The 21,846-nt window shown below is 43.6% G+C and overlaps 1 protein-coding gene across 1 annotated transcript in view; it reads left to right on the top strand.

Moving 5' to 3' along the window:
• Window positions 1-1,695: 1,695 nt before the first annotated feature.
• Window positions 1,696-21,846, top strand: part of CHSY3 (chondroitin sulfate synthase 3) — a 565,351-nt gene continuing 545,200 nt past the window's right edge. The window contains exon 1 of the mRNA XM_085632715.1: window positions 1,696-2,814. Coding sequence (XP_085488841.1) covers window positions 2,142-2,814 — 673 coding nt within the window. The 5' untranslated portion in view covers window positions 1,696-2,141. The remainder of the gene's footprint in view (window positions 2,815-21,846) is intronic.

The raw sequence follows: 21,846 nt of genomic DNA on the forward strand, positions 1-21,846 counted from the left end.
TTATCTCAATCAGGTGTACACCAATTTCACAAATGTTTAGGTAAGAAGCACCTGCACTTTAGCACTGATTAGCAGTAGTAAAGTGCTCAGGGTCCTAAGGCCAACAAAAAGGTACAGCAGAGGTGGAGGTAAAAAGCAAAAAGACTGGGGAAGCCCACCCTAAGGATGCCAGGTCTAACACTGACTGAATCCCACTGAATCAAATTCCGCCATTTCAGCCCACCCCAGGTGCAATAGGCAGCAAAATCTGCATGTTATTCGTTAATTTTTGGGGGGAAATCTCATAGTAGGCACTACTTATCGCACTCAATAAATACCAGCAGGATCTTATTAATACTGAGTCTGTAAATTGCAATCCATGTGCAAACACTAATTTGAGCAGAGATCGAAATTAGAAAAGTTCCAATATTTATCCAAGCCGGCAATTTCTCCTGATAAATTCCAAACCCATCGGTGTCATTTTGTATCAGCTGGAATAATTATTGCACCAAAATGCAGGCCACTTGTAGTAAGGTCTGCCATGGAATCAAATGTTATCAGGTGTGATAAATATCGTTCCAAACACTAGACCATTCATGAGACTATAAGTCAAGATGTAAGATTGGAGCGGCATGAAAATCATGGGTAATTCACATAAGAAAAGGTGTCCTGAAAAGGAATGCACACCAACTCATCACAGAAGAAACGATTAAGCCAAAGACAGTTAATCAAAAAGTATGACAAAGCAACAGGGAAGAATAGGAATGACAATGCAGGGGTACAGCTAGAGACCTTTCTAGACCAGGCCTGTTTGTGACTAAATAAAGACCAGGAAAAGGAAGCATCCGATTGAATTGGCCCCATGCACTGTTTAATTCTAGGTTTCTGCTCATTTGGAATTCAATATTAGTGACGTTTGTTTTGCTTTCTCTCCAAAAAAGTGGCATTATGAAAGTGTCAAAGGGCCGCAGCTAGCAATAAGCAAACGAAGTAGTATGTGGTCGAACTTAGAAACCCGCGTCAAAGCATGTGAGTACATCTTTACAAAGGAGTCTTATGCACTCTTTCGGTTGCTTGAATGAGCTCAGATCTATTTTTAGCGAGTTTTGGGGACTAGAAATGTTGAATGATTCCTAGAAAAGGTGATTTCGACGGTAATGAGTGTGCTGCCGTATGCAGTAGTTTATGGTCCCTGACTGTCCTGGTGGCACCGTGCTGGCGCTGTACTCAGTGCCGCGTCCTGTGTGTGCCTCTGCAGCGCACATCTGCACCGTGCTCCTGTGGGAAGGATGATGAAACTTAGCCAGCGGACAGGCGCCTCCCCAGGTCCTCGGTGCAGAGTGCTTCCCTGGCTGCCCCGCTGAGCCAGTAACAGTTTCCACCGCTGCCTTCCAATTGCTCCCAGACGCCACGCTCTGCAGATGTACAGTAGATGTTGCCGGATTAATAGCCTCCCCCCTCCTACGACTTGTCTCTGCGTGCAGTTATTCTGCCTGTAGGGGTTCTCTGTAGGACCGCCCACCGCCTTCTCCCTGGACCTACCCCGGCACACTCCTGCCATTAAGGCAACGGTGTGCCGTGTGCCCCCAGCAGCGCGCAGACCCCGGGACGCTGAGACCCAGCACTGACGGAGATAGACGGGAGCGGGGAGAGCTGCCAGAGGAGGGAGAGGCGGGGCAGCCCTTGAAGAAAAGTCTTTCCTTCCGGAGACTGAGCGCGGATCGCGGCAGCAGGAGGAGGAGCGCTGTGCCTGCCAGCCGGCTGATGCAGGAGTCAGACTGCGGTACAGAGACGAGAGGTGGCACACCGCGGACAGGGGAGTAGGGATGCTAGCGGGGCTGGGGCTGCTGCCGGTAGGCCGGAGGTACCGGAGCACCGTGCCGGTGAGGGAGGAAAGCGGCAGGCAGAAGGCTGCGTGCCAAGGGATGAGAGACTGCAAGGGCAGGCGGCACCCCCCGCATCCCCTATCTCCCTCTCCCACGCGCAACTTTAACTTGTAGCGGAGCGCCCGGGCATCGCTGGAGCCACCGTAGGGCTCAGCGGGCCCCTCTGGACGAGTCAATTCGGGGATTCCAGTGATTTCTTCTTGGTGGTGATCTTTATTTTTTTTTCTTTTGCCATTTTTTGAGGACCGCTGCGTATTCAGAGTCTATCCTCAAGTCATGGCTGTGAGGTCCAGGAGACCCTGGATGAGTGTGGTGGTGGGACTTATCCTGGGCTTCACCGCCGCCTCCTGGCTCATCGCCCCCAAAGTGGCCGAGATGAGCGAGAGGAAGCGGCGCTCTAGCCCCTGTTCCTACTACGGACGCCCCGGAGAGATGGGGGTTGGGAGGGCCCTAGAGCCGGTGGCTCCTGGTGGCCCCAGCAGCAGAGTGCCTCCCAGAAAGGGCAAGGGCGCGGTGCCCAGTATGAGCACTGTCTACGGACAAGAGCCCGAGGACGAGGAGGAGGACGAGAGCAAAAAGGGCAACAACAGCAGCAGCACCCGGGCGCAAAGCTCCCACACAGGCAGCGGGGACTTCGGGGCGCCACGGGACAAGCACCTGAACTTCCTCTATGTGGGCGTCATGACAGCCCAGAAGTACCTGGACACGCGGGCCCGGGCCGCCTACCGCACCTGGGCACCCTATATCCCGGGCCGGGTGGAGTTTTTTTCTAGCCAGGGCTCCGGGGACCTAATACTGTCCGAGCCACTGCCCGTCATCTCACTGCCCGGAGTGGACGACTCGTACCCGCCTCAGAAGAAGTCCTTCATGATGATCAAGTATATGCACGACCACTACCTGGACAAGTATGAGTGGTTCATGCGGGCGGACGACGACGTCTACATCAAAGGTGATGCATGTGTGCTTGGTGCCTGTCTTAGGGTGGGGGGGGGGGCGAGCAGAGGGAGGGGGAGTCGTTTAAAGGCTGTGCAGGACACCTGCCCTGTCACATCATGACTGGCAAAGTATGACTCTTTATCTGCCTCTCACTCCATGCTACTTCTTGCCACTTCATCTTTACAGACCTCAATCAGTTCCCCCATCCTATTCTTCTTCACTTTTTTGCCCCCCTCCCAAAGCTCAGTTCCTTCGCACTCTCAGTTTTTCCCTTCCCCGCCTTTCCTTCTTTTAGACACTCCCTGTCTCTCTTCACTCTCTCACTTCACTTCCATCACATTTCCCAATCCCAGCTCTTAGTTTTCCGCTACAATTTGTTACCCGTTTGCTCAATTTTCGGTATACTCTCTCTTCTTTCTGTCTATTGGATAGCTTTATTTACATTTTTGCTCTTTTATTATTGCCTTTTTTAAATCTACCCTTCTTTTTCCAGCTACTTTCGTTTCTTTCTTTTGCACGTTCCCGGTTTCATGTTTTTCAATTTCCTGCCACACTTCTTTCCTTAGTACCCTCTCATTCAGTACTCTGACCCTGCCTCACCTGCACCCCTCCCCCATCGCCTTCGTGGCCATACCGTAATGTTACTGCACAAAGGTTTCATTTTCCTAACATTCCCTGTATGGAACGCATCCAATCCCTGAATTTGGCTGTGATTTGTTTATGGAATGATGTACACACAGACACTATGGACTGTATCCACACGCCCCTACGGAGCCTGCCAACAGTTTACAGTATGTCCAGTGGGAGAGGAGGGGAGGTGGGAGCTTACAAAGAGCCGCACAGTGTTCGTCGCCGTTACGTTTTCTGTCTCGCGCTGGCTGTGTGGAGACTACTTTGCCTCGGGACAGGCCCCCGGGCTTTCTCCTGCTTCGTGGCCCGTGTGGGCGCCTCAGAGCTTATTGTCCACGTGTGGGACTGGGGAGGCGCTGGCGTGATTGACAGGCTGCTGACGGCGTGGAGCCTTGGGTCACCGCAGTGGCATGCCGTCTCGGCCACGCCGTCTGGAAGGTGTTTGAGGGTGCACACTTGACCGCCAGACATCGCATCACGCCCAGCAGTCCATCACACCGTGACTGAAGGGCTGGCTTGGCTGCCCTCACTTATATTTCGTCACTCCTGGAATACGTGGCCCTGCTAGCTCTGCACTCAAGGCCCACTGACCCGGCATGCCTCGTACCCACACCATCCTTTTACGTACAATGCGCAGGAATGCTGTACTGCATGGCTAACCAGGCAAGAACTGCACACGCTTGGTTAGACACAATATTAATTAATCGTTTACGTGTATGTGAGACATAACTTATATACTGAAGAATGGCACAGGTCTGAATGAGTGTGATGCCTGTACTGTCCCTCAGCCTGCCCACCTGTATCAATGCATATAACATACAACCCCATATGTTCGACGTTAGGCTATGTACGCCTATAATTATCTATTTATTCACCTAAAAACATGGATGACAATGGTTAGGAGGACTTGAGAAAAGTGGATGGGGAGCTCGCTTGGTTGACACGTGAAAAGCTTTTCCAACAAAACGACTGCTCAGTGTTATAAAGAGCTGCTTTTCGGACCTGGCCCCAGGGCAGCTGACCTAACTAAAATGGTTTGAATTATAGGGACTTGAGGGAGGGGAAGGGGGGGTTGAGGGGGGGGGGGGGGTTACTCCAAAGCTAGAGAAATGAATCCTCAAACTGGTATGACTGCAGACATTAGAGGCCAATGCGTGCTAGAGATGGTTTACTGGGCGCTAGAGCCCAGTGCATGCGACAGTGGGTTTGATTGGCAGTAGACTACAGTGCATGCTATGAATGGTTTCCCGAACTTTACAGCCCATTGCATGTCACACTTTGTTTGCCGGACATTAGAGCTAGGTGCATGTCATGCATGGTTTGTTGGACATTAGAGCCCAGTGCCTGTAATACATGGTTTGCAGGATATTAGAGCCCAGTGCATGTTATACATGGTGCCGGATATTGGAGCCCAGTGCATGCTATACATTGTTTGCCGGTCAGAAAAGCCCAGTAAGTGTATGTGCAGTCATACATGGTTTGTCCAACATTAGAGCCCAGTGCATGGCATACATAGTTTGCCGGACAGGAGAGCCCAGTAAGTGTATGTGCATGTCATACAAGGTTTGGTGGACATTAGAGCCCAGTGCATGGCATACATGGTATGCTGGACATTAGAGCCGAGCGCATGTCAAACATTGTTTGCTGGACATGATGGTTGAGTCCGTGTCACACATTGTTTTCAGGACATTAGAGCCTAGTGAATGCCACACATGGTTTGCTGGACTTTGGAGTGCAGTGCATGTCATACATGGTTTGTCTGACATTGGAGCCCAGCGCATGTCACACATGATTTGCCAGTCCTTGAAGACCAGTGCATATCATACATGGCTTGCCGGACATTGGAGCCAGTGCATGTCACACACGGTTTGTCAGACATTTGAGCACAGTGCATGTGATACATGGTTTGCAGAGCATTAGAGCCCAGTTCATGTAATACATGGTTTGTCTGACATTGGAGCCCAGCGCATGTCACACATGATTTGCCAGTCCTTGAAGCCCAGTGCATATCATACATGGCTTGCCGGACATTGGAGCCAGTGCATGTCACACACAGTTTGGCAGACATTTGAGCCCAGTGCATGTGATACATGGTTTACAGAACATTAGAGCCCAGTTCATGTAATACATGGTTTGTCCGACATTGGAGCCTAGTGCATATCACACATGGATTGACGGTCATTGGAGTCCAGTGCATATCATACACGGTTTGCAGGAAATTGGAGCCCAGTTCATGTCATACATGGTTTGTCTGACATTGGATCCCAGTGCATGTCACACATGGTTTGCCGGGCATTGGAGTCCAGTGCATATAATACATGGTTTGCTGGGCATTGGAGCCCAGTGCATGTCACACACGGTTTGCAAGACATTGGAGCCCAAGTGCATGTCATACATGGTTTGCTGGACATTGGAGATCAGTGCGTGTCGCACGCGGTTTGCCAAGCATTGAAGCCTAGTGCATGTCATACATGGTTTACCGGACATTAGAGACCAGTGCATGTCACACACAGTTTGCTGGACGTTGAACCCCAGTGCATGTCATACATGGTTTGCTAGGCATTGGATACCAGACATTGGAGCTTAGTGCATGTCACACACAGTTTGCAGGACATTAGAGCCCAGTTCTTGTCATTGTCATACATGGTTTTCCTGACATTTGAGCCCAGTGCATATCACACATGGTTTGCAGGACATTAGAGCCAAGTTCATGTCATTGTCATTCATGGTTTGCCAGACATTGGAGATCAGTCCATGTCATACATGGTTTGCCGGACATTGGAGCTCAGTCCATGTCATACATGGTTTGCCGTACATTGGAGCCCAGTGCATGTCACACACGGTTTGCAGGACATTAGAGCCCAGTTCATGTCATTGTCATACATGGTTTGCCGGACATTGGAAATCAGTCCATGTCATACATGGTTTGCCGGACATTGGAGCTCAGTCCTTGTCATACATGGTTTGCCGGACATTGGAGCCCAGTGCATGTCACACACGGTTTGCAGGAAATTAGAGCCCAGTTCATGTCATTGTCATACATGGTTTGCCGGACATTGGAGCTCAGTCCATGTCATACATGGTATGCCGGACATTGGAGATCAGTCCATGTCATACATGGTTTGCCCGACATTGGAGCTCAGTCCATGTCATACGTGGTTTGCCGGACATTGGAGCCCAGTGAATGTCACACACGGTTTGCAGGACATTAAAGCCCAGTTCATGTCATTGTCATACATGGTTTGCCGGACATTGGAGCTCAGTCCATGTCATACATGGTTTGCCGGACATTGGAGCTCAGTCCATGTCATACATGGTTTTGCTGGACATTGGAGATCAGTCCATGTCATACATGGTTTGCCGGACATTGGAGCACAGTGCATGTCACACACAGTTTGCCGGACATTAGAGCCCAGTTCATGTCATTGTCATTCATGGTTTGCCGGACATTGGAGCTCAGTCCATGTCATACGTGGTTTGCCGGACATTGGAGCCCAGTGAATGTCACACACGGTTTGCAGGACATTAAAGCCCAGTTCATGTCATTGTCATACATGGTTTGCCGGACATTGGAGCTCAGTCCATGTCATACGTGGTTTGCCGGACATTGGAGCCCAGTGAATGTCACACACGGTTTGCAGGACATTAAAGCCCAGTTCATGTCATTGTCATACATGGTTTGCCGGACATTGGAGCTCAGTCCATGTCATACATTGTTTGCCGGACATTGGAGCTCAGTCCATGTCATACATGGTTTTGCTGGACATTGGAGATCAGTCCATGTCATACATGGTTTGCCGGACATTGGAGCACAGTCCATGTCATACGTGGTTTGCCGGACATTGGAGCCCAGTGAATGTCACACACGGTTTGCAGGACATTAAAGCCCAGTTCATGTCATTGTCATACATGGTTTGCCGGACATTGGAGATCAATCCATGTCATACATGGTTTTCCGTACATTGGAGATCAGTCCATGTTATACATGGTTTGCCGGACATTGGAGCCCAGTGCATGTCACACACGGTCGGTTTGCCGGACATTAGAGCCCAGTTCATGTCATTGTCATTCATGGTTTGCCGGACATTGGAGCTCAGTCCATGTCATACGTGGTTTGCCGGACATTGGAGCCCAGTGAATGTCACACACGGTTTGCAGGACATTAAAGCCCAGTTCATGTCATTGTCATACATGGTTTGCCGGACATTGGAGCTCAGTCCATGTCATACGTGGTTTGCCGGACATTGGAGCCCAGTGAATGTCACACACTGTTTGCAGGACATTAAAGCCCAGTTCATGTCATTGTCATACATGGTTTGCCGGACATTGGAGCTCAGTCCATGTCATACATCGTTTGCCGGACATTGGAGCTCAGTCCATGTCATACATGGTTTTGCTGGACATTGGAGATCAGTCCATGTCATACATGGTTTGCCGGACATTGGAGCACAGTCCATGTCATACGTGGTTTGCCGGACATTGGAGCCCAGTGAATGTCACACACGGTTTGCAGGACATTAAAGCCCAGTTCATGTCATTGTCATACTTGGTTTGCCGGACATTGGAGATCAATCCATGTCATACATGGTTTTCCGGACATTGGAGATCAGTCCATGTTATACATGGTTTGCCGGACATTGGAGCCCAGTGCATGTCACACACGGTTTGCCGGATAGACGTCCAAGGTCTTTTAACTCAATTTGCGCTCTGGGCGGCGTTTCCGCGATTGGCGGAATGCCCAGCAGTCCCTTCCTCAGCTGGGTGTTGGGTGTCACGTGGCCGTGTCTCTCCACCCTGCGGCTCCCTACTAAATCTTGCCTGTAATATGCTCGCAGGGAAGGGAGTTGGCCGTAGCAGCCACAGCTCTTTAGTATTCATGAACCAAGGTCGCCCAGTCTTTTCCTGCAAAAATCAATAGTTTTGATTGTGCTAAGTGCAGTGAGGAATGTGTGCTGGAAATAATATTTCACAAGCAGGCCGGTGCTGCGCCCTCTGAAGCAACCTTCCTTTACGATGCACTTTACTGGCATGTCACTCCGTGCAGCCGATCATTTCTCTTCCTCAAGGCTCATCATCACAGGTGATAGCAGGGACTTGTCTGTTACACTTTTTATGGCGTCAGAACACGTGCTTCCCGAAAACGGAGGATGCGCGGCGCCTGAGGCCATGATCTGTAATCCATTTAATGTGTTTGGTTCCTTTGTGGGGCGCGGGTGCCACGTTCATGGCCGCAGCACTGTTGTGCTTGATTACAGAACGACTGAGCCCTTTCAATTCTATTTAATTCACAGTATTGCTCTGCGAATTTATGGTAAGAATCCTCATTTCGAATTTGTTGTCGGTGAAACCATCTCTAGGACCATTTTCTAGAGTAAGCGTACGGTTTCACGCATCTTCTTCATACTTGTTTATACGGAGGGGAAGGGGGACAGAGGGCACTCCAGGGCTGCCATTAGCCGTGTCCCTCACACCTCCCTTCTGCTCAAGCCTCCCAAGATGGAAAGGGTAACCCCGGGACGAGTGTTAGTGCCTGATGCACCGAGGCAGTGGCTAGCTCGTTTTCAGTCTCAGCAGCCTGCTGCTAATACTTATAACACCTGCACCAGAGATGTTGTCATTAAGAGCTTGTTGTTATTAAAAGTTCATTCCTAGCTTTGACTGGTTGGAAGTGTCTCAGGGGGTTATGGGATCTTTGATTCACTTTGTGAGCCATGTAAGTACTTCTTCCAAAGCTGAACCTCAACTTCTAACTCATTTTAACAAAACTCTTGTTTGGGGAGGTGGCTTACCTCTAATGGTGTTGTCTTTTCAGCAGAGGGACCCAACCCTTAACTTCTCAGTTGTTGTAGGGCAAATTGTAATGTATTATGGGGTTTATTTCTCGGAAGGCTTGGGGCCGTAGGGCAATGACCCCTATAAGACAGCAGAAGGAATTACATCACAATCACTGAACCACTGTACAGATAGTTTGTGTATAATACGGTACCAGCCATTTGTCCTGGAGAACGGGAAGTCACCATTCCAAGGATTTCTCGATGACTCATGTACCCACCTACCTAATCAGCATATACTCCTACACATCTACCTAGTATGTACCTTAAATACTAGTAACTCCAAGACAACGAGATGTTGCAGCTCTATAGTGCCCACTCTTATACAGGTCCTCACTACTTTTGCTTTCACAGAACCAATAGGGAAATTCCACTCAGCCCCTTTTACCCTAGTTTTTAGCTCCAAGTGTTCTAACCCCCTTTTGTATGATAATTATTTTTGTTGTTGCCAGTGTATAGGCCTATTTTGTTCAGCTTTCAGGTATAGCAATATCTTGAATTATTCCAGTGTGAGCCTAGATGCCAAGACATCGTCCCATTCTGTCTTACTATTTGGTGTGTATGGTACATCGCCAATAAGTGTCTTCTATGTCCTCCTATTTACTGACAGTCTACTGTTGCAAGATATTTTCTTTAATCGTGGCGTAGTTTAGCGGAATTTCACAGAATTAATTGTACATTTTACGGTGTGGTTTCTAGAAGGCTGCCAGAATGGTACAGGTGCTGCACTTGGTTTAATTTTGTCTTCTAGGATGATTATTTCATGTGGTGAAGGTAGGCTTTGTTGTTGCTCCTGGCAGTCTGGTTCTATTGGCCTTTGTGGATGTGGTCATTAGGTCGTCACTGCTTGTTGAATTAGTATGACATCCTCGTGAGATACATTGTAGGAGGTCACCATATGCTGTTGTATGTGGAGGTCCCCCCTTACGCCCTTCAGCTGTTGAAATTGTCGGGAGATGTCAAGCTTTTTTGTCAATCCTACTCAGGTTCAGTGCTAGTGCTTTGCTGCTTTCAGAAGTGCCTGCATTTCTCAGCATATTTTCAGGGCTTATTTATGATACTATTGTATTTGAAATCATTGACCCTTCTGACTTGTTTCACGCTTGGCAGCGGAGCAGGTGTCTAGCCTGGGTTAGTTGTGTTGATGTCTTTTTTTGAGGCACCCTTTTTATGTCTGATAGATGCACCTTGCATGTTAGAACAACCAGCACATGTTTAATATGCCATTATTGCTTTTATCCGATGGACTCCCTCGGGTCTTGCGTGGGTGTACTTCTGAGGGGATCGCATTGCATAAGTTTAAGACGGGTGTCTTAGTAGGCAGGGGTCAGATGGACCTTCCTCCACTTTGTCTGCTGCTATGTCTTCCTTTCTCCTGCCAAGGAGCAACAGTGTTTTCAGCGTGGTGTGTGAGGTGTTGGAATAACAGATGTAGGGCAGATTCCATCTTCTGTGGACTGAGTCATATATGAATTAGTGGTGTTGTTGTTTGGGATTGGTGGACGTTGGTTGCAGGAATACTTAGCCAGACTTAAAAAGAAAGGAGACCAGGCAACATGGAATATTGAAAGAGAATGCAATGGTGAAAGGAATGAGAAATAGGTGTTCAAGAATCGCCGAATGGAAAGCAGGATAAGGGGGAAACAGGGTCGGATTGGTAATGCGGGCACTTGGGCAATCACTGAGGGGCCGGTATATGAGTTCCAGCTGTGTGCTGCTTTAATGGGCAGCCTGGGGGGCTGATTTGGGCTGTCTGTGTTGTTCGGATGATGCCAACGACCAGTAGCGGTCCGTGGAGGGAATTCGGTGGGGCAGTGAGGCGGGGCGGGGGAGGGGCAGGGTGGGGAAATGTAAACACCGGAATATGGATGAACGGAGGTAAGTACACATTTAAATAAATAAAACGAATTTCTTTGCACGCGCTGCAGTGGGTGCCTGAGTGGCCTTCCTGGAGGTAGATGGATGTCCATTATCTCCCTTTTATCAATGGGCAGAGGTGTCACCCCCTTTCTCTCGCTGAGCCAGCCCATTAATGTATGCATATTGAGAGGGGGCAGGGGGCCTGAGCAGAAGTGGCCTCACTTGTTTTCAGGTGTGTTTCACCAGTGTGAACTAATTCGTGTATTTAAAAAAAAATCTAATTCAATTTAAGAAAACATGCCTCTGAAAGAGACCCCCTTCTTCTTTTTATAAAACTTCGATGAAGCAGTGTTTTGCGGAGAGGCAATATGCAAATGTAGACCACTTTAATTTAGCTTGCCCAGGCCGCTTTTTAATCCCAATCAAACCCTAGGGGGAAATATAGAAGGCCAAAAACATGGAGAGAGGACAGGCATCACAATTATATGAGAGTAAGTCTTGGACATGAGACAAAGACAGGTATAGGTTGAGAGAAAGGATAACTGGAGGTCGTGGGGAGTTTTCCACACCCTGGTATGGAAGCTCTGAAAAAATACATGTGCAGTGTATTTACGATAGAAAATACATGTATCATGTTGGCACTGGCAAATCTGACCAATCCGTGTTAAAAAGAACAAAAAACTTTTATGTCCGGTTAGATTCATCATGTTACATTTCAAGAGGCAAGAATTGTGAGAGAGGCATTCATGAGCATAATATAAACCTGATAATATATGTGTTTTGTGTTTTTCCAGTTACCACAATATGTGTGTTGGGCTCAGCCATTGTTATCATAACATGTAGTTCTCACCCATGATTCGGCTGTGATTCGCAGCTGCCTTTACTTTTGTTTTGTAGCTTTGCCACCAGCACATGGCTGGCAGTGCTGGTCGTGACCAATGTGTATGCTTTTTCTGTACTGGCAGTGTAATGAGAGTTTGTGGGCATAGATTTTACTACTCCTTTGGGCGAGTACTGTTTTTCAGTGTAGCTATGTTTGCGTTTGCAGTTTGGTATCAATTGTTGACCATGTCCTATCGGAAGTAGTGATAGCTGGGCACTGGTGTCCATATATGTTACAAGGCATGTGATCATACTGTTTCTAGTGTAGTGTAAAACATGTTTGTTTGCAAGGACTGATGTGATGTAAAGTCAGTTGCACCTGATTAGTCGATCAATACAATACATAATGGAGGACTAAAGCAATCTTACAACCTGCTCACCAGGGGACTGCCCTTCATTTTTCTGCCTTGTTGGAATTTGCAAGAGTGTGCCGGGCACCGCCTGCATAAAAACACCTGAGTGTCGAACATTTCAATCAACCGAGTGCCAAACTCTTCATGTATTTTAAATCCCAAAGAATAATTTGGCACTTTATGTATGGCAAATGAGTCCCTGCGAAGGACTTAGCGCTGTGTTAATGTAATGTCCTATGCCTTTATGCAAATGTAGTTAAATTGCCACTACATGTTATGCGAAAAGGGGACATTTTACTTAAATTCAATGCGAAAAACTTCTGCAATTGTCATAATAAGAAGTGCAGGTACAGACGCAAGTTCAGGGTTCAGAAAATCACTTTTCCTTATATTGACTTTTAAAAACTGTTTGCTGCCGTCACACTCTGATTAAGTATTGTATATATTATATACACTATTGCAAGTAATCAAATAGGATTTGTCATTTGTTCTTGTTCGTAAACAATAAATATGTATGGTATGTAATGCAGGCCAAGAGGATGATACATTTATTTACATTGATTTCTTCGCCCCGAGCGGAACCATCTCATTATTCACCAGCTGGTTGAGTTATGTTCTTTTCCCAGCCTTGCTTTGTCTTGAAGTTCTCTCTGGAATACATAATTTCAGGAGTGATAAGCATATTTTATTTAAAATTGATTTGTATGTCTTTTACTGTTGGCTCATCATTATTTCTGACCAGGGGGATACAGATCCAAGGATCTTCTGACTGTGCTGTTTTCTCATAATCATTTCTAAATCCCTTTGCTTTGAAAATCGTGCAGAAATCTGAGAAGGTGTTCTCTCCACCATCTCATTAAAGGGTCTTCACCGATCGCTTGAAAGAGGATGTATAATGATATACATAGGCCGGTTTTTGCATACTGTCATCCAGGTAGTCTTGGATGAGCTACTGATTACACACATGCCCAGTAGAACCAGAGCTTTGTCAAGGTAGCTTTGGGAACATTGAGGAACAGCCTTCAGAGATGTTCTGTTGGCGAGTGTCACCCCAGGCCTGTTCTAATGACTGTGAGACTGAAACTCTTGTGTCCATTGAACATAAACAAGTAGCTAGTACAGCACTCCCAAAGGTTATATGAAAATCCAAGAATGGTATGTTGGACCTTTGTTCATTGTAGCATGGAGAAGTAAGTTTTTATGATCACAAGTGAGTATTTCAAAATCCAATTTCTGTACAGAGATAAAAAGTAATTGACGAGCATGTTCCGTTGTAAAGTTCCTTTTATTGGTTTATAGAATTTCCAGCAAGTACTGAAGCCAAGCCAACACGTCTTTTGTCTGTAGAAATATGTATTCAGACTTTCTCAAGGCTGGAAAAATAAACATCATATAATCAATAAAATTCTTATTTTCTACATTTCGGTACAAATAAATGAGACCAAAGGTCTCACCAGTAAAACTCGGGTTAAATAAGTTTTGACACCAATTGAAAGACAGAACCTCATGGTGTGTGGAACAATTGTGACAAAGTAACAAACCACAACTCGTGACAGAGAGAAAGTGCTACCCCCAAGAAAAAGAGAAATCAGTTCATATAGTCAAACATTAACTGATCTAAGTAAAATTGAAGAAGACAACAAGAAAGAATTAATACCATATCTATCAGTTTAAAGAAAGTGTTGGAAAGATATTAGTCCCTTGTGAGTCCCTAGTCAGGTAAAGAAGATGAGACTGAAGAAGGCAATAACCCAGGTAATGAGCATAGTGAACCGACAAATAAAGCATCAAAACCCACCGATTTGCACGACACAGCGCAAAGTAATTCAAAGTAAAGACTGGTTGAACACTGCGATATTCATGAATAGCAATCCCAATAGCTGGGAGATCTGTTGGCAAAAATAAGGAAGTATGGATAAGGAAAACATATTGAGCACAACCTAAGAGTCAAAAGTGCGAGTAAAAAATAGATCACTGTTGAACTACTAGTGAGTTCCACAACGGGCGTATAACAAGTTGACTAATAAGATGTAGAGTGTAAATAACCCAGTTGTCCTCTAATTTTCGCAAAGTAACTTATCTAAGACCGGTGGCGATAGCAATATTTATCAAATTTAAAGTAATATACATCATAACGCTGTAGATCATAGCACTATAATTGTACGAAAAGACCTCCCAATATATAAATATTAGGTAGCTAGGTCACCAGCTCAAAGAACAATACCTGGAATGTCATAATATATTTTGTAATTTTAAAATTCAAAATAATGAAAAATGTGATAACCCCAACCAATTACAACAAATTTACTAATACAAAATAATAACTTTGTCCAGTTACTCACCCCAGAAATGTAAAGGCGTAGTATGAAGAAAAACTAATGTGCATGGGCTGCAATAACATCCTATCGACAAATAAGTCAAAAACAATATCCACTAGTGAAAATGGGCGCGATCATCAAACAGCCTGACCATGATACGTCCGTCGCCTGTGTAAAACCAAAAAGGAAACTGACAATGTAGGTAGTGTCCTATCGTGTCACAGAAATTGCTAAGGTTCACCGCATAAAGAAAGTGTACTCCGCACCCACAGCACGTGTAGCGGTCTGTAAATCCGAACAGCAACGAGCCGGTAACGGCTAAAAGGAAAGAAATAGTGAGCTCGTAAGTATCATGTGACATAGAAACCACATGATTAGAATGTATGCTCTATACAGTGTAACCATAGAGTGTGGCTACAAATAGAGCCGCCATCTTGGAAGTGGTAAGGATAACTATATGGGAACGATACTAGTACAAGAATAAAAAATTTATAACACACAAATTAATGTCAAAATCTAAAAAGTTTTAAACTTTTGTATCTTAAACAAATATAGATGCGGTGGCGAAGCGTCGCGGGCGCATCAGACCATTTAGGTCTAGTGGTGTCAACCACATCATTATATTGGGAATTTGACATATAAAGGTGCGCATATCGCATGTAGTGCATCAAAAGCATGTGAGGGCTAATACTAAAATGGACTGTAAGGTCCGTAAGTGTAACTGAATCAAGGACACAAGCGAGTGTAAAATGAACGAGAGTCATACAAGATTACAGTGCAGTGTCTCACCTCTGTATCTGTATCTGTTAACACTGTTAACACTTGTTGAGATAAATTAACAATGGACAAATCATCTTGAACATCAGTTGTTGTAGTATCAATCGACAATTGCATATCATTGGTTAAATAACTTTCTCTTGTTACTAGTTCCGTTGTGTGCGTGATACCAATCTTGTCACCCTTTTGGTCATTTCCAATTCTATTTTTTCTCCCCCCTCTCTAGTTCTCTTCTTCCTGTATTCTTTTGTTGGTATTGAAACCCATTCTGGTCCCCTTTCTGTATCTTTCCAATGCTGATAAAAAACAGGACTGGCCAGTTATTTATACAATGATATGCAATTGTCGATTGATACTACAACAACTGATGTTGTTCAAGATGATGTGTCCATTGTTAATTTATCTCAACAAGTGTTAACAGATACAGAGATGAAAGTACTTAAGAAGGGACTCAGTTTTTGTCCAGTTTCTAAGCCTAACTTTACGCAAATCCATATAGACCTTTTTAAATTTAAAATTCTTTGATAATCAAAACAAATTGTGTCCAGTACCTATCTATACTGTTGACAAGAGTGGTCAGACTATTCAAGACATTCATTACATACAAATGTTGCTATCTCTTGATGACAGTTTGGATGTAGTACCAAGTGTTGAAGAAATCTTACAAGATCTAGATATAGCATCTGATTTAAATATAAATAGGGTTAAAAAACAAATCTGCCTTCACACCCATATTATCACCGGACGATATGATTGATTGTTTCTACAAAGCCGTTACCACTGACCTGTACAAACTGGAGGACAGGCTACAACATGTCCCTGTCTGATTCAAGGACAATTTAACCAAGGATTAAAGGACTGCCTTAAACCAGCTGACCGAATGTTCCAATTTAACTATCAAAGAAGCAGACAAAGGGGGCAACATTGTCCTTATGGACAGTGAATATTATAATGGAGATATTGAGATTCAACTGTCTGATGAGGACTCTTATACCAAGATCACTCACAATCCCATGCAAGAAGTGAACAGATGTATAGAGAAAACACGACGTTATTGGCATAACTTGGCCTTACTCTCAGATATTGAATTAAAGTATTTGTTCAATCCTACACCAAGAGCTGCGCATATTTATACATCACCTAAAATTCATAAAAACTTAACAGCTCCACCCGGTAGACCGATCATATCGGGTATAGGAGGGCCCACAGAGTGTATTTCTGAGTACATCAACATTTATTTACAACCCATTGCACGTAATCTGCCTGCTTTTATAGAAGACACCAAAGACTTACTCAACAAATTGGAACATTTTGTGTGGACGGAGGATTTCACATTTGTCACATTAGACGTCAGTTCACTTTACACCTGTATTCCCCTAGATTAAGGTATGGAAGCCCTTACATACTTCCTGTCCAAACGTGATGCTACACTATATGAGCATGCAAAAATGATATTGGAGTTAACAAGACTGTCCCTGGACAACAACTTTTTAAAACATAACAGAACCTGGTACAGACAACATTCAGGTGTTGCCATTGGAGCCAAGTTTTCTCCTTCTTTCGCCAATATCTATATGGGCTTTTATGAGGAACAACACATTTGGAGATCTTGTCCTTCTATTTTGACAGATCACATTGTTTACTGGGGTCGATTTATCGATGATATCATAATGATTTGGGGTGGGGAAATGAAGACCCTAGCTGATTTTATCACATACCTGAACACAAATGAATATAATTTGAGCTTCACACATAGCATTAATAAGAATCACATTGATTTTTTAGATGTTACACTTTTTGTGGACAATGGGATATTGCAATCTAAACTTTTTCGTAAGAAAACTGCCTGTAATTCTATATTACATGTGAGCAGTGCTCACCCTGTTTCCCAAATTAGGGCAATACCATTCGGTGAAATGACCAGCCTCTGCAGAAATTGTAGTAGTGATCACACTTTTCAACAAGAAGTGTTCAACTTGAAGAAACGGTTCATAACTAGTGTATATGACAGTAAGACTTTGGACAAAGCACATACCAGAATAAATTGAACAAATCGCACAGAATTGTTGAAATCAAACTCTAAGAATAATAAAAGATCAGAAAGGAAATGAATCGCATTCATCACACAATTCCACTCGCAGAGTAACAGTATATACAAGACGTTACGTAAACATTGGCATCTGTTAAAAATTGATCATGATTCAGATCCACATTAAATCAAGAAACCTCAGAGCACGTATGTAAGAGGTAGAACATTGAGAAATATCTTGAGTCCCTCTTGCATCAATTTTAACAAACAGGATGTCACACAAACTTGGTTACCGGCCAAACCTAAAGGCTTCCACAAATGCTCAATGTGCAATGTGTGTCAATTTGCAGAGAACAAGATCACCAGATTCAGTTATAACACAAGACAGACACATAATATAATGCATTTTATTAACTGCAATACCAAGTATGTTGTTTACTGTATTATTTGCCAATGTAATCTAATTTATGTGAGGAGTACCATCTGACCACTTAAAGAGCGAATACAAGAGCATATGAGAGCAATTTGCAATAATAGTGCAAATGATCCACTGCCAGTACATTACAACACAATGCATAAGACTTCTGAAATCTTACATCTCAGATTTCATGGTATTGCCATAATAGAAGATGACCCCCACAGAGGCGATAAAACCTCAGCGCTTAGGAAATTGGAATCCAAGTGGCTTATAAAATTAAGATCGGTTGACCAGGGGTTAAATACTGACAGAGAGATGCATATATTTTTACGTGACTAAACTGCTTTACAATCTTGTCATGCTTTTCCAAACAGGTCACATTACTGTAATTGTTAATTGTTATATGTGTTGATTTCATCTTGTCACTATTTTGCATAATTGATACATTGTATGACATCCTAGTAAGTTCAAATTTATCAATACGATTTTGAGACTACAGAAATGGATCGCTCCAATGGCGACATTTAGTTTTTATTGAGGGATGATAACTTAGAGAAAATCTTAGCTTAAGACAAATGTTAACAACTATTTGTGATTCTCCTTCTATGCTAGTGTATGTAACTGACATGTATTTTCGCTAAGTTTACCAGCTCCATTGTGATATATTTGGACTGTTTTTAGTATATTTTGAACAGGTTTCTTTTTAATTGCTATTGTGAATTGTTTCAAAACATTCACTTCTTTAACCCCTTGCGTACGGGTTTATTTCTCCTGCTGTGCGGGAGAAATAAACGGCGTTCAGGAACACGACGTCTCCCGGCCGTAATGCACGACGGCCGGGAGACGTCGTGCGCACGCAAGGGGTTAAAGTCTTTACAGTGGGTTATCGAACTCTACGGTGATCACTTCATTAGAATTATATGTTACACTCCTCTGCCACACATTGCCTATTATATTTTCTCTGACTTACAAGCTTTCTAATAGGGTTCTTTTTTCACTAATACCTAAAATGGGATGTGCACCCCAATATTGTATCTATTGTGTTCTCTGGATTGGGTTATCACTTATCATCAGATGCCTCTCTGGCTTCCTGTAATGGGTCACCATTTATCATGAGACACTGCACTGTACTCTTGTATGACCCCTGTTCGTTTTACACTCGCTCGTGTCCTTGATTCCATTACACTTACGAACTTTACAGTTCATTTTAGTATTAGCCCTCACATGCTTTTGACGCACTACATGCAATATGCTCACCTTTATATGTCAAATTCCCAATATAATGATGTGGTTGACACCACTAGACCTAAATGGTCTGATGCGCCAGCGACGCTTCGCCACCGCATCTATATTTGTTTAAGATACATAAGTTTAAAACATTTTAGATTTTGACATTAATTTGTGTGTTATAAATTTTTTATTCTTGTACTAGTATCGTTCCCATATAGTTATCCTTACCACTTTCAAGATGGTGGCTCTATTTGTAACTACACTCTATGGTTACACTGTATAGAGCATACATTCTAATCATGTGGTTTCTATGTCACATGATACTTACGAGCTCACTATTTCTTTCCTCTTGGCCGTTACCGGCTCGTTGCTGTTCGGATTTACGGACTGCTACACGTGCGGTGGGTGCCGAGCACACTTTCTTAATGCGGTGAGTCTTAGCAATTTATGTGACACGATAGGATACTGGATATAGTCATAGGCACTGGCTACATTGTCAGTTTCCTTTTTGGTTTTTGTTTTACACAGGCGACGGATGTATCATGGTCAGGCTGTTTGATGATCGCGCCCTTTTTCACTAGTGGATATTGTTTTCGACTTATTTGCCGATAGGATGTTATTGCAGCCCATGCACATTAGTTTTTCTTCGTACTACGCCTTTACATTTCTGGGGTGAGTAATTGGACAAAGTTATTATTTTGTATTAGTAAATTTGTTGTAATTGGTTGGGGTTATCACATTTTTTAGTATTTTGAATTTTAAAATTAGAAAATATATTATGGCATTCCAGGTATTGTTCTTTGAGCTGGTGACCTAGCTGCCTAATATTTATTTATTGGGAGGTCTGTTTGTACAATTATAGTGCTATGATCTACAGCGTTATTATGTATATTACTTTGAATTTGATTAATATTGAGATCGCCACCGGTTTTAGATAAGTTACTTTGCGAAAATTAGAGGACAACTGGGTTATTTACACTCTACATCTTATTAGTCAACTTGTTATATGCCCGTTGTAGAACTCACTAGTAGTTCAACAGTGATCTATTTTTTACTCGCACTATTGACTCTTAGGTTGTGCTCAATATTTTTTTCCTTATCCATACTTCCTTATTATTGCCAACAGATATACCAGCTATTTGGATTGCTATTCATGAATATCGCAGTGTTCAACCAGTCTTTACTTTGAATTACTTTGCGCTGTGTTGTGCAAATCGGTGGGTTTTGATTCTTTATTTGTCGGTTCACTATGCTCATTACCTGGGTTATTGCCTTCTTCGGTCTCATCTTCTTTACCTGACTAGGGACTCACAAGGGATTAATATCTTTCCAACACTTTCTTATACTGATAGATATGGTATTAATTCTTTCTTGTTGTCTTCTTCTATTTTACTTAGATCAGTTAATGTTTGACTATATGAACTGATTTCTCTTTTTCTTGAGGGTAGCAGTTTCTCTCTGTCATGAGTTGTGGTTTGTTACTTTGTCACAATTGTTCCACACACCATGAGGTTCTGTCTTTCAATTGGTGTCTAAACTGATTTAACTCGAGTTTTACTGGTGAGACCTTTGGTCTCATTTATTTGTACCAAAATGTAGCAAATAAGAATTTTATTGATTATATGATGTTCATTTTTCCAGCCTTGAGAAAGTCTGAATACATATTTGTACAGACAAAAGACGTGTTGGCTTGGCTTCAGTACTTGCTGGATATTCTATAAACCAATAAAAGGAACTTTACAACGGAACGTGCTCGTTAATTACCTTTTATCTCTGTACAGAAATTGGATTTGATATACTTACTTTGTGATCATAAGGACTTACTTCTCCATGCTACAATGAACAAAGGTCCAACATACTCTTCTTGGATTTTCATACAACCTTTGGGAGTGCTGTACTAGCTACTTGTTTATGTTCAATTGCATTCTACTTGTAACGTGCTAAGGTCACCTTTGGTAGTAGATGCCCCCAGCTATCCTAGCACCCTGCCATACTTAGCTTCATTACCAATCCACACTTGTACTTGTTACTTGTTATACAGTTTCTTTTCTTGATGTGCGGTTCTTTTCCCTCATAGAGAACACTACTACCCATTGTTTGACTGTCTTGTGTCCATTGGCTGGTCTTCCTATCTTGATGGAGAACGTTCCACAACCATATAGGCTTTGTAAGATTACGAGGGATAACCGTTCAATAGTTTGCACACAAGACTGCTCATGCTTTTTTTCTCATTCGCAAACCTGTTGATCAGGTGTTAGTGATGTGCAGGCAAGTGTGAAAGTTTGAAGTGAAGCCGCTACAACAGCACCATCGGTTGAGCCAACCTGAAACATGTCCACCAGACTGATGTCCATCAATGTGTTAAGTGCATTTCTCTCCATATAGCACATATGCATTGAGTTATCACATAAGGTAGTGGTGGATATTGCGTCGCACATTCAAACAAATATTTGACAGATAATAGGGTATTCGTATCTGCTGAACACAGTTATCTAGAGGTAAAACGTATTGACAGGTGCCAATTCGAGGTAGGATGCCCCCCTACCAAAGGTATCAATCATACAGGCCATCAAATGACTTGTAACAAATATACAAACACAGAAACCCCGGCACTCTGATTGTGTATGTATGCAATTCTAGATATAAATCTCTTGAGCTAGAAAAACGAAATGATGTGAGGAAATGACCCCTGACATAGAGAATGTCCAGGAACGTAT

The sequence above is a fragment of the Triturus cristatus genome, chromosome 2_1 (assembly GCF_964204655.1).
Source record: "Triturus cristatus chromosome 2_1, aTriCri1.1, whole genome shotgun sequence".
Taxonomy (NCBI): domain Eukaryota; kingdom Metazoa; phylum Chordata; class Amphibia; order Caudata; family Salamandridae; genus Triturus; species Triturus cristatus.